Source organism: Mytilus edulis, chromosome 3 (assembly GCF_963676685.1).
Source record: "Mytilus edulis chromosome 3, xbMytEdul2.2, whole genome shotgun sequence".
Taxonomy (NCBI): domain Eukaryota; kingdom Metazoa; phylum Mollusca; class Bivalvia; order Mytilida; family Mytilidae; genus Mytilus; species Mytilus edulis.
In genome coordinates, this window is record NC_092346.1 from 98,532,695 (window position 1) to 98,547,733 (window position 15,039).

At 32.1% G+C, this 15,039-nt stretch overlaps 2 protein-coding genes across 3 annotated transcripts in view; one reads left to right on the top strand and one right to left on the bottom strand.

The window, feature by feature from the left end:
- The window catches only part of LOC139517913 (uncharacterized), a 20,144-nt gene continuing 5,105 nt past the window's right edge, over positions 1-15,039 (bottom strand). The window contains exons 2-9 of one of the 2 annotated variants that reach the window (XM_071309442.1): positions 14,709-14,914; positions 13,245-13,441; positions 7,781-7,857; positions 7,405-7,453; positions 6,961-7,032; positions 5,719-5,858; positions 3,723-3,977; positions 1-1,581 (exon numbers count right to left, since the gene is read on the bottom strand). In XM_071309442.1, coding sequence (XP_071165543.1) covers positions 911-1,581; positions 3,723-3,977; positions 5,719-5,858; positions 6,961-7,032; positions 7,405-7,453; positions 7,781-7,857; positions 13,245-13,441; positions 14,709-14,914 — 1,667 coding nt within the window. In that variant the 3' untranslated portion in view covers positions 1-910. The remainder of the gene's footprint in view (positions 1,582-3,722; positions 3,978-5,718; positions 5,859-6,960; positions 7,033-7,404; positions 7,454-7,780; positions 7,858-13,244; positions 13,442-14,708; positions 14,915-15,039) is intronic. The other variant, XM_071309443.1, reaches the window with a different exon arrangement.
- Positions 4,929-15,039, top strand: part of LOC139517914 (patatin-like phospholipase domain-containing protein 4) — a 24,809-nt gene continuing 14,698 nt past the window's right edge. Inside the window, exon 1 of the mRNA XM_071309444.1 lies at positions 4,929-5,463. Coding sequence (XP_071165545.1) covers positions 5,357-5,463 — 107 coding nt within the window. The 5' untranslated portion in view covers positions 4,929-5,356. The remainder of the gene's footprint in view (positions 5,464-15,039) is intronic.

Genomic DNA, 15,039 nt, shown 5'->3' on the forward strand with positions numbered 1-15,039 from the left:
CAAATTTTCAACAAATTTATTAGTTAAATCAACATTGTTAAATCAATTATCACAGAATGAACTATAGGGATTTTGAGCAAATGAACAACATTCAGTCATTCCAATATAAGCACAAAAATATAAATACTGCTAGAAACTGAGTTTTGGCGTGTTTGGTTGATGTGTGTGTCGTATAAACCTTTCTATGCAGGTAAACATCAAACATTGCTCAACAATAAATATATATATTAGAGAAGAAGCATAAACGTACTGTTTTGTTTTCACAACACCAAATGTAAAATATAAGGTTAAGGACGATGTATTGGCAATGCAGCTATTGCTTAATTTATAGCAAAAAAAAGCCATCAACGCATATTTTAGTCGGTATGATAAAACGATTGTGTAGGTATACGACAATATCAAAACATTCTAAATAAAAAAAAACCATTCTGTGTCACTATTTGTTCCTCGACCATGAAGAAGGGCCGAAATTCAAAAAAGACCCTCCCCATAATTCCAATTTAAGTCACACTTATTGAATCAAAAAGATCTGACATAAACACTAAATTCAAAAGTATTGTGTAGTAGTGTGTTCTGCATTACAAATATCAAAACTTCTTACAATTTGTTTAAAATTCAATTTTCAGTCTATTTTAAGAAATTGTCTGATTTTGTTTCAGTTATGTTTCCAATTTTCAAAAAATGGAAATGTTTTTGGAGGTGCTTAGTGATTAGTTTCTTTTGTTGCTAAGCTTTTTTTATGTACAAATAGATTGACCATTTATACATTTTCCCTTCATGATATTAAAAAGGCGAAAATATGCAGCCTATATGATACGAACTCACAAACTTATTTTCCTATAAACAAGAATAAAATGATAAGAATTAAGTTCATTTCATATTATCGAGGTAAAAATGTGAATTATATATACTATTCTGGTTCTAATTTAGCATTAGGAATGGTTAAAACATGTTTAACTTCAGAAGTCTCCTCTTTGTCTGTCATAAATGTCGTGCTTTTCACTTCAATATTATTACTAGTATTGGTGTCATTTGTCTCTGCGATTGTGATGCCTTTTTCGGAAATGCCTTTTACGTCCTGGCGTACTTCCATACTTTTTGGTTTAGCTTCATCAGTCACTTTCTGTCTTTCATGGCTGCTTTCGTTATTTTCCTCTGGTGAAAGTGTTTGATGAATTGTTGATGATGTGTTTGTATCGCCATTCTCTACCTTATCATAAACAAGTGCAGTTTCATTTGGATCACTTGTAAGTTGAATAATTTTAACGGACATTTCCAAGTTTTTAGTTTGAGTATCTGATTGGTCAGTATCCTTGTTACATGTTTGTGTCACATCTTGCGCATGAGCAGTAATCTCTTCCTGTATAGGAGATTGAAGATGTTCTGTTTCATCTTTCACTGATAACTGTCCTACTGGCGTTGGAGGAGGTTGATTTATGATGGAAGAATCGTCGGGGATATTACGAGATTTCTTATATTTCATTGTTGGTACAGACACGCCAGTCACACTTGGAAGAATCGATTCTTTTTTCTGTGGAGGGGGAGATTTAAATCCTTTCAGCGTAACGATGACGCCTTTCCCTACAAAGTAAACAAGTATTAATGGTTAATATTTTATCCCAAATATTACATTCATAAAGTTTAACTGGTACGAATACTTTTTTCAATTATATTAACGTACGAAAATTATATATTTTCTATTTACTGCCACTTATTTACTATCAAAAATCACTTTACACCTTTAAATAAACAAAAAATTCATATTTATTACTTTCAACAAAAACTATCGCCTTTAATGTGTCTTAGAAAATATAAAGAAAAACAAGAAAAACTTATTAACGATCAGAATAAAATGTCATGATGAATCAAATAACTTTTTACGGAAAAAATCATTCAAACTGAAAAAGTTATTTCAGAAACAAAAGACCATAGTAAATATAAAACAGTATATAGTAATTAGTGGCTGTGAGTTATAATGAAATACAGTTTCTGTTAAGCAATGCAAACACACATTTTAAATTGTTTTTATAATCACTACTTTCTTGATTCCCTCTTTCACATAACTGTCTGCGAGTTAGCAATTAAAATCGTATATTAAAATTATAGACTTTCAATTTATCGCATATGAATCAGAATCAAAGAGAATTCTTTTTTTTAAATCTTAATAATTTAATTTTGGATGTAACGCGTCTTCTGATTGGCTGACGTTATTTTGTTATCAGCCCATAGACATAATTTAGTCATGTGACCGTGTAATCATCAACGTTTTTTATGGTTTTCTACGGTTTAAAATAGATTTAGAATTAAATTATAAGAAATGACTGTAATATTTTTTCTGTCTATTCGAAATAACATAAAAAATGTGGTGCACACTGTTGAATAACCCGCTACGCGCGTTATTCAGTGTGCACCAAATTTTTTATGTTATTTCTTTATAGACAGAAAAAATATGACAGTCATTCCTTAATTAATTCGGAAAACCAGGGAATGACTAAGCAGTAATTTATGTAACAGGTTTGAAGCATGGATGTTTGAATTATTGTCATGTGTACATGACACAAAACACCCAGGTTGGAAAATAAAGAGGAAATGGCTTGAAACATTGATGTTTGTATAAAAAGATCATTGGACTGGTTTGAAACATTAAGGTTTGAATAAAGCAATGATTTGACTGGTATAAAATATCGAGGTTTGAATAAAGTGATTATATGACTGGTTTAAAGCATTGAGGTTTGATTAGACTAGTTTGAACATTAAGATTTGAATAAAGCAATCATTTGACTAGTTTGAACATTAAGATTTGAATAAAGCAATCATTTGACTAGTTTGAACATTAAGATTTGAATGAAGTGATCATTTGACTAGTTTGAACATTAAGATTTGAATAAAGTGATCATTTGACTAGTTTAACATTAAGATTTGAATAAACCAATTATTTGACTAGTTTGAACATTAAGATATGAATAAAGCAATTATTTGACTAGTTTGAACATCAAGATTTGAATAAAGCGATCATTTGACTAGTTTGAACATGAAGATTTGAATAAAGCAATTATTTCACTGGTTTGGAATATAGCATTTTGAAGAAAGCGATCAGTTGACTGACTTGGAAGATAACTTTGATCAAAGCGATCATTTGACTCGTTTGAAATATTGTTGGTTGAATAAAACGATCGTTTCATGTGTGAAATTTAGCAGTTAGAACAAAACTATCATTTGGAATGGTTTGGAACATAGAGTTTTGAATAAAGCAATTATATGACTGGTTTGAAAAATTGAGGTTTGATAAAAGCCACCATTTGACTGGTTTGAAACATTGATGCTTGAATAACTATTTTAGAACATTAAGGTTAGAATAGAACGATAATTTAACTTGTTTGATACACAGAGGTTTAAATAGAACGATAATTTAAATTGTTTGGAACATCAAGGTTGTTACATGCATGTGACTGGTTTGAAATGACTTTGACAACGACAACAAAACTATGCATGAAGGTAATTATATTATACATGTCGGAATTTCACACAATTAGATTAAATCAGATGTGATATATTAAGATATATTTTGTAAGTTAGCAGAACACAGAACAATCAGTAAATATATATCAAGCGCAGTAAAAGCAAGGAGATATGAACAACCATTATGAAATAAGACATTCTAACTAATATATACACGAGGCATTAGGCAGCTAGCTACACTACCGGCACTGTCACAATGATACCTGTTATAAACAACCCATTTTGCAAAAATATTAGTTTTTCAACCAAATTGTTGTTAACAGCAATATTTTCTTTGTTCTCACTTTCATCTTGCATTATATTTATGGAAGGAGCGATGGAATCAACTCGTGCACTTCGGGGACGACCGCCAGATGGCGTTGAGGAAGATAGTAACCTTTTAGAAGGCGCGGTTGCTGGTCTTTTTTGTTTTGTCTCTTTCTCGTCTGTTGTCTCGTCATCATCAGATCGAGGTGTATCTAAAAGAAATATATTCTCTTGTAATTCACTACAACATATACGTTTTGCTATACTAAATATGCACACATATAATGCTATACCTATATCGGTAATACATTAAAATTTATAAAATAGAATATTCTTCATTCAAATTTACATTATTAGCAAGATATTTAGAATATCAACAAGAATGGGTCCATAGTACACGGATGCCCCATCCGCACTATCATTTTCTATATTCAATGGAGCGTGAAAATTGGGGTAAAAACTCTAATTTGGAATTACAATTAGAAAGATCATAGCATAAGGAACATGTGTACTACGTTTCAAGTTGACTGGACTTCCACTTCATCAAAAACTTCCTCGACCAATAACTTTAACCTGAAGTGGGACAGAGGGACGTACAAACGAACGGGCGCAGATCAGAAAATATAATACCCTTAAATGGGGTATACAAATAATCATTATCATTAAATTGAATAATGCATTCGATAATTATTAAATCAAAAAATGCATTTCCCGTGCATATAGGGTATAAAATACAATGAATATGAACAAAACTAAATCGTCAATATTGCTGATAACGCACAATCAAACCAAGTGTATCACACCATTGCTATTTTGTCTATTCACGTGAAATATTTTTATTGTTAACCAGATTTGTTTTCAAAACGATTCTGTAGGGATGAAAACACAAAGCAATCTCAAAATAAACAGGCGTCTTCCTGTCCTTATATATGACTCTATCTATGTTCATATGTAGTATTTGATTTAGCTTCAAGTAAGTAACAGTGGTCTTTTTTTCGTATCCACGACCTTGACCTTTAATGTATTAGCCTAAAGATCATTAGTAATTGTTCGCTTATAATATTTGATTATTTATCTAGGTAAGGTTTCAATCCAATGTTTTAAAGTATTTGATTGTACATCCGAAACCACTTTATAGCATTTAACTTCGACCGTGACCTTTGATGAGGGGACATCCAGATCAATCGGGGTCTACCTCTCTTTATATGTGAAAATATATGAAACTGATGCAATCGATATACGCTATTTGAGTAAGCATCCTGAAATGAATTGACCGGTGGAATGACAGAGTGAGACTGACCGACTGAATGACGAACAAACGGATCCCGCTACTTGATAGCGTGAGATATAAATTAATTAAACACACTGACATCATTCGTGTCACTCCTTCAAAAAATAACAATTCACCAGGAAATCACTTTAAATTACAACAAAAGTATAGAAAGTCGATACCAAGTCGATAAAAATAAACAGGAAGATATTATTTCAGTTCAACCATACATGTATGTAACATACTAACTATCTCAGCTTTTCTATATTCAGTATAAAAGTAAACACAAAAGGATCAACGCTGAAATACACATATAGAGATATGTATAAACCACTTAAAAATAGTGGTACGGAATCACAGAAACTTGGAGAAGATGCCAATGTAGAAGCTGATCTGTCAGTCGTATGTCGGCTTCAAAGTCCATCATGGTTCGTAAATTTAATTTACAATTGCTTTGAAACAAAATAAATCGGTTTTTCTGTTTCAGTAATGAATGAAGTTAATTAAATAAAAGTCTTCTGCAATTGATAACGGCTATAGTTTTAAAAATCAGTAGCGTGCGTTTGAAATGAGTTTGTGTGAAACAATTTGGTTGTTTGTGTGTGTCTGGACTTCGATAAACTCTATTTGTGAAACCCATCAACCTGAATCACGATATGATATTCTAGAAAGTGTATACTAACCAGGTGGAGCACCGGGTGATTCCTCGTTACGTTCTCGTAATCTAGACATTGCTGGGCCACTCATAAAACAGTCAAGTGGATTACTACGAGGCATGTACACACCATACACATTGAAACTCTTCACGTCCATTAAACGGGCCCTGTTAAGTAATTGTTATAATTCAAATATTGAAACTCTTCAAATCAATTAAACGGGCCCTGTAAAATAATTGTTATAATTCAAATATTGAAACTCTTCAAATCAATTAAACGGGCCCTGTAAAATATTTTTTATAACTCAAATATTGAAACTCTTCAAATTAATAAAACGGGCCCGATAAAGTAATTGTTATAATACAAATATTGAAACTCTTCACATCCATTAATTAAAGTTATATGGAACCTCAAATTATCAAAAAATTATGCATATGTTTTTTATAACAAAATGGATAGTTGTCATTATTAAACTTATGTACATATACTTTTTTCTGAAGAAATGTTTTTAATTTGTCCATATTTAGAAGAAGATTACTTTTTTTAATTGCTTGCTTCCAGGAAGCAATTTGCCGATAAATTTTCCGTATTCAAAGTAACCTTAGAGTGACCCTCCATGGTAAAAAATTGGTGATCGCAATACGCATGGATCTGTCATTTTAATAAACTATTATCTGATTGTACATGTTATATGCTTCTTTGATGATTGTTTACTGTAAGGTGACAATCGGTAAACTACGGCTTTAAATTACGACAATTAATGAACAGTCATATTTTCACTTCATAACGGACAGAGAGAAAAAAAATTGACGATTATAAGATATTTTTGCGTAAAAAAATGATAATATCGTGCACAGAAGACTAAGTTTATGATAAATACACGCATTGGTTCAAGAATGGGATAAACATTATTTTTCACCAGTCACTTGTTTCATATGACTGTAAACAAAATTCTTTTTTAACGAAACTTCACAGTAAAATTGGCACAGTTGTAGCTGTAAAGGAGTAACTATGGGATTTGTGTTGTTTATATTTACAGAAGTGCAACCTATAGCATATAACTAAAGATAAGCAACGCTTGAATATCCTGGACGTAGTTATCCTAGCATTGCTCTTCAAAGGGCTTGTCATTAATTAACTTGATCAGGTTTTATTTATGTCGTGTTACTCTTTGATCTGAACGTTACTATCAACCAGAAATACACTATGCCTATTTTATATATTGATAATACAATATCTAGAATATTTATTAATGTGTTATTATAATACCTGTTATATCTTGCACCGGTCAAGAAAGCATGGTTTGATTCTCCTTCAACAGATAAACTTATAGTCGATGGTCTAAAAATGGAAAACAAATGTATGCATATATATAATTGAATAAATTCAAAGAACTTAATCACAATTACATAAAAAACATTATATTTAAATTCTTTTTGAATGAGTAATTTCTATTTCAATCTAGACCTAGACCATTTGTCGTAAATATAACATACACAAGTTAACAAAAAAACGTGTAATATAGTCTCAATAATCATATGGGTTAGGCAGATACTAGTACATAAAAATAGCACGGGATACTTACTTTCTATTCAAAGTCTGGCTTCCATGGTTTGAAACAGATAACAAAATGATATCGCGTAATATTTACTCACAACTAAAAGTCTGGCTTCCATGTTTTTTGACAAATGTATAATATCACGTGATACTTACTCTCTGCTCAAAGGCTGATTTCCATGGTTTCCTTGGTTTCCACATGGTACTGTAACAAAACCAAGACCTGTTTAGTTGTAGCCTTACACACAAAAAAATCATAAGTCAGAGTATATTCCTCGTGAAATTGTAACGGCACTAGAATTTATGTTGTAGTAATAACCAGCAATGTTTAAGATTTTCTAAAAACTTTCTGTACAGAGCCATGACTGAATTTGTATAAACTTTTCTGCTATTTATTGAATGCAAATCTGCTTTGAAGTTATATATAAGTTCCTTTGGTTAACATCTTATCATGACTAAATCGATCACACTAAGAATATTTATCAGCTTGAGACTTCACCAGTTTTCTTGCCATTACCTCTAAACAACTTACGTTTGATCGAAACATCTCGTCTTTTCTGGTAGGCATTTATAGGTGCTGAATTACATCTTTGTCGAGCCCTTAATAATCTGTAAATATGATTAAAATGCACTGTTGTTACCTGATGAATTATGAGTTTGTCTGTTTGTCTGTTTGCTGTTGCTAATATTTTGTAAGATGGTTTTATCATTTATTTCTATCTTATGATTACGTTCGTTGTAAAATATTCCGTTTTTTGATTTCTATCAAAAGATGTAAATTAAGTAACACCCTCCCACAAAAATTAAACTGATTCGCTGAAACTTGCACCAAATATACAAACATTTTATATTATTTGACAACAAAATAATTCAGAAAAAATGACTTCAGCTTCGTATTAATGCTTCAAGGCGAAATTTCACCGTAGGCAGTACAACATTGTGAACTTTCACGGTCGACTATAACGATGATAGTGAGACAGGCAAGTAGACAAATGACTTTATATATCACAAAACTCAATAAATTACAATCTTCAATTTGTTACTAACTTGGGGAGAATAAAATCACTTGTTTAATAGGAGTATAACAGATGTAAATATAATTTTGACCAAAATGAAGAAACAATTCGTGTAGGGTTCCACAGAATCCTTTGTTGAAATTAAAATTGTTTCGTGTAAAAGTGTAAAAAAACTAAGTCTATTTATCAGTAAAATACGAGAAATTGGGAAACAAATATTTTATAAAATTTTACTCTGGATTCTTTCATCATACAAAAGCTTCATACCAAGTTTCAATAACATTACATAAGTAATCTGCACTGATACAGAATGGTTATATATAATACACATGTATGCTGTCATAATTTGTTATGGAGTTAAAACTGTCCACAAAATTATTAAAAAAAGAGATGACCAATTGCTTTATAAGAAATAGACATGGATTAATTGCGGCTGAAAAAACTTTAATGAAACAAAAAACGTTGTTTTCAAAACAAATTTTGCCTTGAAAAAGTATTCTTGTGTGGAAATTTTGACAGTGTTTTAGTCTGCCAAAACTTTGTTTATCTTTGTAAACAGTTTTGAAACGAATAAAAGAAATCCATGGACAATGGAATACACATTTTCAAATGTAGACTATAAAAAGTCTTAATAACAAGTAAGAGTGACATAATACAGAAGAATAAATCATCAAAACCTAACCTCCACCCTATCTTAAGGTGGTATGGGAGTCTAAAATAAAAATGATAGAATTTGTTCATACTTTGCCAAAACGTTGTATCTATTGTTATATGTTGAAAAATATAATAAAAATGATAGGTCACCGCGCATTTTCTCAAACTACAGGACGGGACAAAATGACACATTTTGTATGGATTATACAGGAAAAAATACCATTTTGTGATTAGAAACTAAACAAAATGATAGAATTGTTAAATACTTCAGGAAAAGATAGCTTTCAGACACTGCTTTGAGAATATCAAAAGAAAAGATAGGGTCACCGTACGTTTTTTCCGGCTAAAATACAAAATAGGAAAATTCCATACAGAATCCTTCAGAAAATGCACTTTTTTAGAGTTACCTCCCCTTAAAATGTCAATTTTAAAAAAAGATAAAAACAACCAAAAATAATTAACATTTGCATAAATATCAATATTTAGAAGTTATATTCTTATAAATTGATACTTTTAAATGAAAATGTACATTAAACATCTGCATTCCTGCATCAAATTTTGCTAACTTGATGGAAAATCTGGACCTTTGATTCTCTGTTTTTTACAATCCAAAATGGAGGAAGACACCCATACCACCTTAAAAGACTTAAGTAGGTATTCTTGAAATGACAAATAATCTATCATTAGACTTTCCAAATTAAACACCGTGTGACTTTAGAGAAGTGTTTTAACAATAAATTAGACTACAATCATGAATATATAGACAATAATAGTGCATTGACTTGACATATCAACGATATAAGGATGAGGCTTAGAAACGGGGAAATGCGAGGCTGTGCAGAGCTATTTCCCCGTTTCGTGCCGAATCCTTATATCGTTGATATGTCAAGTCAATGCACTATTATTGTCTTTATACTGAAATCTAAAAAAACATTTTCAATTGTTGTTTAATACGTTAAGGTTATTTTTTTGATTTAAATATTGGGGGAAATACCCTTTAAAAAGGCCTCACGTCATGCTCGCGGAGAAATATACAACGCAATGAAATTTACATTTACCTGTTGAAACCAACACTCGATGGTGAACGAAATCGTTTGAGTATGGACTTAAATATCAACCATAAGCATAAAACATAATGATGTATAGGTTGCAAACAAACAATATTAACAAATTAAATATGTTTTTCCAATAATTCCAAAAGAAACAATGTTGAGTCGTTCCATGCATCGTTGTATGCATTTGAAACAAGAACAGGTTGAAGAGGTCGTATGAATAATTCAATATTATTTCGGCAATTTCTATTTAAATATTCATGAGGAAAAGTGATATCGGGTCAGTGACTGTATATGACATAGAAATATACAGTCAACGCATTTTGACTGCTCAAATAGAACGAGTGCAGTATAAAGACATATAATTGGACATCAAATACCCTTACGAGCATGGGTATCGGAAGTCATAGATTGGAGACAATCAATATAACTTATATCTATAAAATACAATTGCAATAAATGCTTACAGCAGAATACATCCTGATTGTTATGAAATATGCTACTGTTGATATATCATAAAAATTGTACCAAAGAGTAAAAAAGAGTAGTTATATATGTAATCTTAAAAGCATTCAGGGCATAAAAAGTTATTTACTAAACAGAAACAAACAAAGATCTGCCACAAAAATATCCACTGGTTGATCTCAACTACAATAGGTTAAATAAGTATGGATGAAAATATGGTCACTATGGTGTATCCCGTTCCTATCGTCCTGTAGATAGTATCATATATGTGATTATTTCAGACATTTGTAAAATCGAATACACTGAAATAGTGTTTTTTCTGTTTTCAATAGAATTTAACACATTTTCAATTATGCATGAATTTCCCTTACAGAAATTTTTTTTTATTAATATAAATAACATATTGTTGACCAATAGATGTCTTTTATGTCTTTTATGAGGAAGTGTGTGTTTTTTTTAAGTTTTGTTCTTTGTGTTTTTTGATAGTCTATATATTTTTTACAAAATAACTATAAAGAAATTTAAAAATCATGCATCCATTATCCATTTGACAATAAATATAAATGTGAATAATATATATGTATGTATAAAATAACCATGCTTAATTTATACAGGGTCAATAAATAATACGTTATCATGCATATTCGTGCAAAAAAGCTTACACCATAATATTGTCTGTCTGACAAAAATCCCTATCATGCTCAAGGTAGTTTTGAAACGTCAAACGTATTCTGTGACGTCATCGCTAAGCTAAATACCTTTACATTTGCATGTGCATTATGTGCGCTCTATATTCTTTGTACAATGAATTATTTTACTTACAAGATACCTGGAAATCATATAGATAATATTAATTGCAATAAATGGAAGTTATAACCCATTAACTAAGTTGCCCAACTATATGCGTAATATTTTATAGCTAATCATATAAATATGTAAAAGCTAATTTCTAAAAGAAAATCGTCTACGTCAAAACACTGTTAATCTTTCGATGTGATAATCATTGCCAGTCAGGACAAACTGTTGTTAAAGTTTCGACGTTATTTTAACATTGTCAATGTAAATTGAGGACTATTAAGTCTAACCACTGTTAAACTTTCAACTGGAGACCTTCGATGTGATAACCATTTCCAATCTGAGCCAAGCGACCACCGTGTTAACCATTGCCAATCTAAGTCAGGACAACCAACCGTTAAACTATCGACGTGATAACCATTGCCAATCTAAGTCAAATCAAACCACCGTTAAACTATCGACGTGATAACCATTGCCAATCTAAGTCAGGACAAACCACCGTTAAACTTTCGACGTGATAACCATTGCAAATCTAAGTCAGGACAAACCAATAGTTAAACTATCGACGTGATAACCATTGCCAATCTAAGTCAAAACAAACCAGCGTTAAACTATCGACGTGATAACCATTGCCAATCTAAGTCAGGACAAACCACCGTTAAACTTTCGACGTGATAACCATTGCCAATCTAAGTCAGGACAAACCAATAGTTAAACTATCGACGTGATAACCATTGCCAATCTAAGTCAGGACAAATCACCGTTAAACTATCGACGTGATAACCATTGCCAATCTAAGTCAGGACACACCACCGTTAAACTATCGACGTGATAACCATTGCCAATCTAAGGCAAGACAACCCACCGTTAAACTTTCGACGTGATAAGCATTGCCAATATAAGTCAGGACAAACCACCGTTAAACTTTCGACGTGATAACAATTGCCAATCTAAGTCAGGACAAACCACCGTTTCGTTTTCGACGTGATAACCATTGCCAATCTAAGTCAGGACAAACCAATAGTTAAACTTACGACGTGATAACCATTGCCAATCTAAGTCAGGACAAACCAATAGTTAAACTTACGACGTGATAACCATTGCCAATCTAAGTCAGGACAAACCAATAGTTAAACTATCGACGTGTTAACCATTTCCAATCTAAGTTAGAACAAATCATCATTGAACTTTCGATGTGTTAACCATTTCCAATCTGAGCCAAACGACCACCGTGTTAACCATTGCCAATTTAAGCCAAGACAAACCACCATTAAACTTCCCACGTGATAATCATTGCCAATCTAAGGCAAGGCAACCCACCGTTAAACTTTCGACTGGATAACCATTGCCAATCTAAGTCAGGACAAACCACCGTTAAACTATCGACGTGATAACTATTGCCAATCTAAGTCAGGACAAACCACCGTTTAACTTTCGACGTGATAACCATTGCCAATCTAAGTCAGGACAAACCACCGTTAAGTTTTCGACGTGATAACCATTGCCAATCTAAGTCAGGACAAACCACCGTTAAGTTTTCGACGTGATAACCATTGCCAATCTAAGTCAGGACAAACCACCGTTAAGTTTTCGACGTGATAACCATTGCCAATCTAAGTCAGGACAAACCACCGTTAAGTTTTCGACGTGATAACCATTGCCAATCTAAGTCAGGACAAACCAATAGTTAAACTTACGACTTGATAACTATTGCCAATCTAAGTCAAGACAACCCACCGTTAAACTTTCGACGTGATAAGCATTGCCAATCTGAGTCAGGACAAACCAACGTTAAAATTTCAACGTGATTACCATTTAAGATGACTTTATCTGCGTCTTAATCTTTACCCAAAGTAATTGTTTGACTGTAAAATATGTACCTACTTTTACAAAACTTAACTAAATACATTACTTGCTATAGTTTTAATTATATTAATTGGACCATACACACACGTATTTTTATTTATCGCAAAGATAAAGCAAAGGAATCATTTTAAATGTATATCGGACTCACGTTGTTCTCGTTGGTCTCCCGAGTATCGGCATAGGTTCGGTAGAGGAAAGAATCGGAAGATCTGTTGCTGATAAATACTGATGTGGTGTAGTTTGCCTATAGTAGAGTGATCCGCCTCGTTTTGGTGTATTGGGAATTCTTCCAGACGGCGTTGGAGTAACTGCTCTTGATCCCGTGTAGCTAGAATCATTGTCATGCTACAAGTGTAATAAGATGATAAAAAGGGTTTATTTTCCAAATTTGTTTTTTAATTGAAATCTTTACTGCTGAGTAATAAGATAAAGCAAGTTGAGTTATGTTGCCCTTTTAGTAACCCTCTTTGAATCCTGAAATGTCTAAATCTATTTCGAATACGAGAGAGACCATACCAATTTTATGAAGGTAGCACACCATGTTCAGTTGGAAACGCAATCAAATGTGATTTTCTTTCAAAAGACGCATGCTATAAAGGCTAAAGCTGCATAAATCAATTAGATAATTAAAAATGAACTAATTTCATTTGAAAACAGTATCAGTATTCAGAAACATAAACTTTAGGTAATAATTTATTTATCAAAGTTTGACTCGTAATAAGAACAGACATTTATTTAAAATAATCAATGATTGTCAAAATAAAAATCGATTAACAAGTTCGAACAAACATAATAACTTTACACCTGCTGCTCTGAGACTTTCGCCTAGTACGTTTACCTATCTAAAGGACAGCGTTCAATGTCAGAATGCTTGGACAAAAGGCCCTTGAAAGACTGTTGTGGGTCATAAAGTTAAATTGTAAATATATGTCTGATATATTGACTGTTTTATTTGTTTTATATTGATATATGTTGAATGATTTATCAAAAGCAAGACGTCGAGTATGTTATGAAGTTATTTGCCTTAGTTTAAATCTTTTGTAGTTTAATTGACGATAGTCAGTTCAATATTAGTATCTATAGGTAATAAGAAATGTTTAAAACAATGTCAATCATATTTTCAAATCAAAGTCACAAAAGGTTCCAAGTATGAATATAGTGGGTAAAGTATTCGTACCAGCTGTGATCTAAACGTTTTACGAGAATGTAAACAAATAAGAAGTTTCAAATAACTGTGTAATATAACAGTTGTCATTTATCAAGCGGCAGAAACAGCAACATACTATCAAATCATGTAGCTTCTGATGCTGCTATGTAGTATACACCCCTGACTTTCAACTGTTTTGGTTTGAGGGTTCCTGATTAATGGAAATCCGAAAATTCGCTTTAGACGTCGACGTTGATTCAGCGGTATTTATCCTTTTCTTGTTCTGCACAGGCCTTGTGGTCATAAAAATTACCAGTAATACATGGTTTGGGTAAGTTTCAGGAAAATCGGTGACCATGCGTTCCGTGCCCCCCTATATAAAATTGTTGGTCCTTACAGAGAATTGCTTTTAACATATTCATACTCAGAATTCAACCAAATGTTGAACCATTACATTGTACTTACCTTACCAGGACTAAGTAGTCTGTTTATATACAAAGGATTTTCACCACCGTGGCTTACTTCTCTGTTTGCCTCAGCTACCCATCCTGGAGAACCATATCTCTCAATAAAATCCTCGTCTGTCTGTCGCTCGACAGAATCTTTGATCTGCTGGTGATGTTGTTCGTCTTTATTAAATGAGTACGGACTTAGTGGGTGTTTTTTGCTGCCTAGAAAAAATATTTAATATTTTCTTAGATAAAATTAAAAATAGTCATTCCACCGTATTATTTCTTCTAAAGACAAAGCAGTGTCAATACCAGATTTGTTAATGTACTATTGGTATATAAATTAA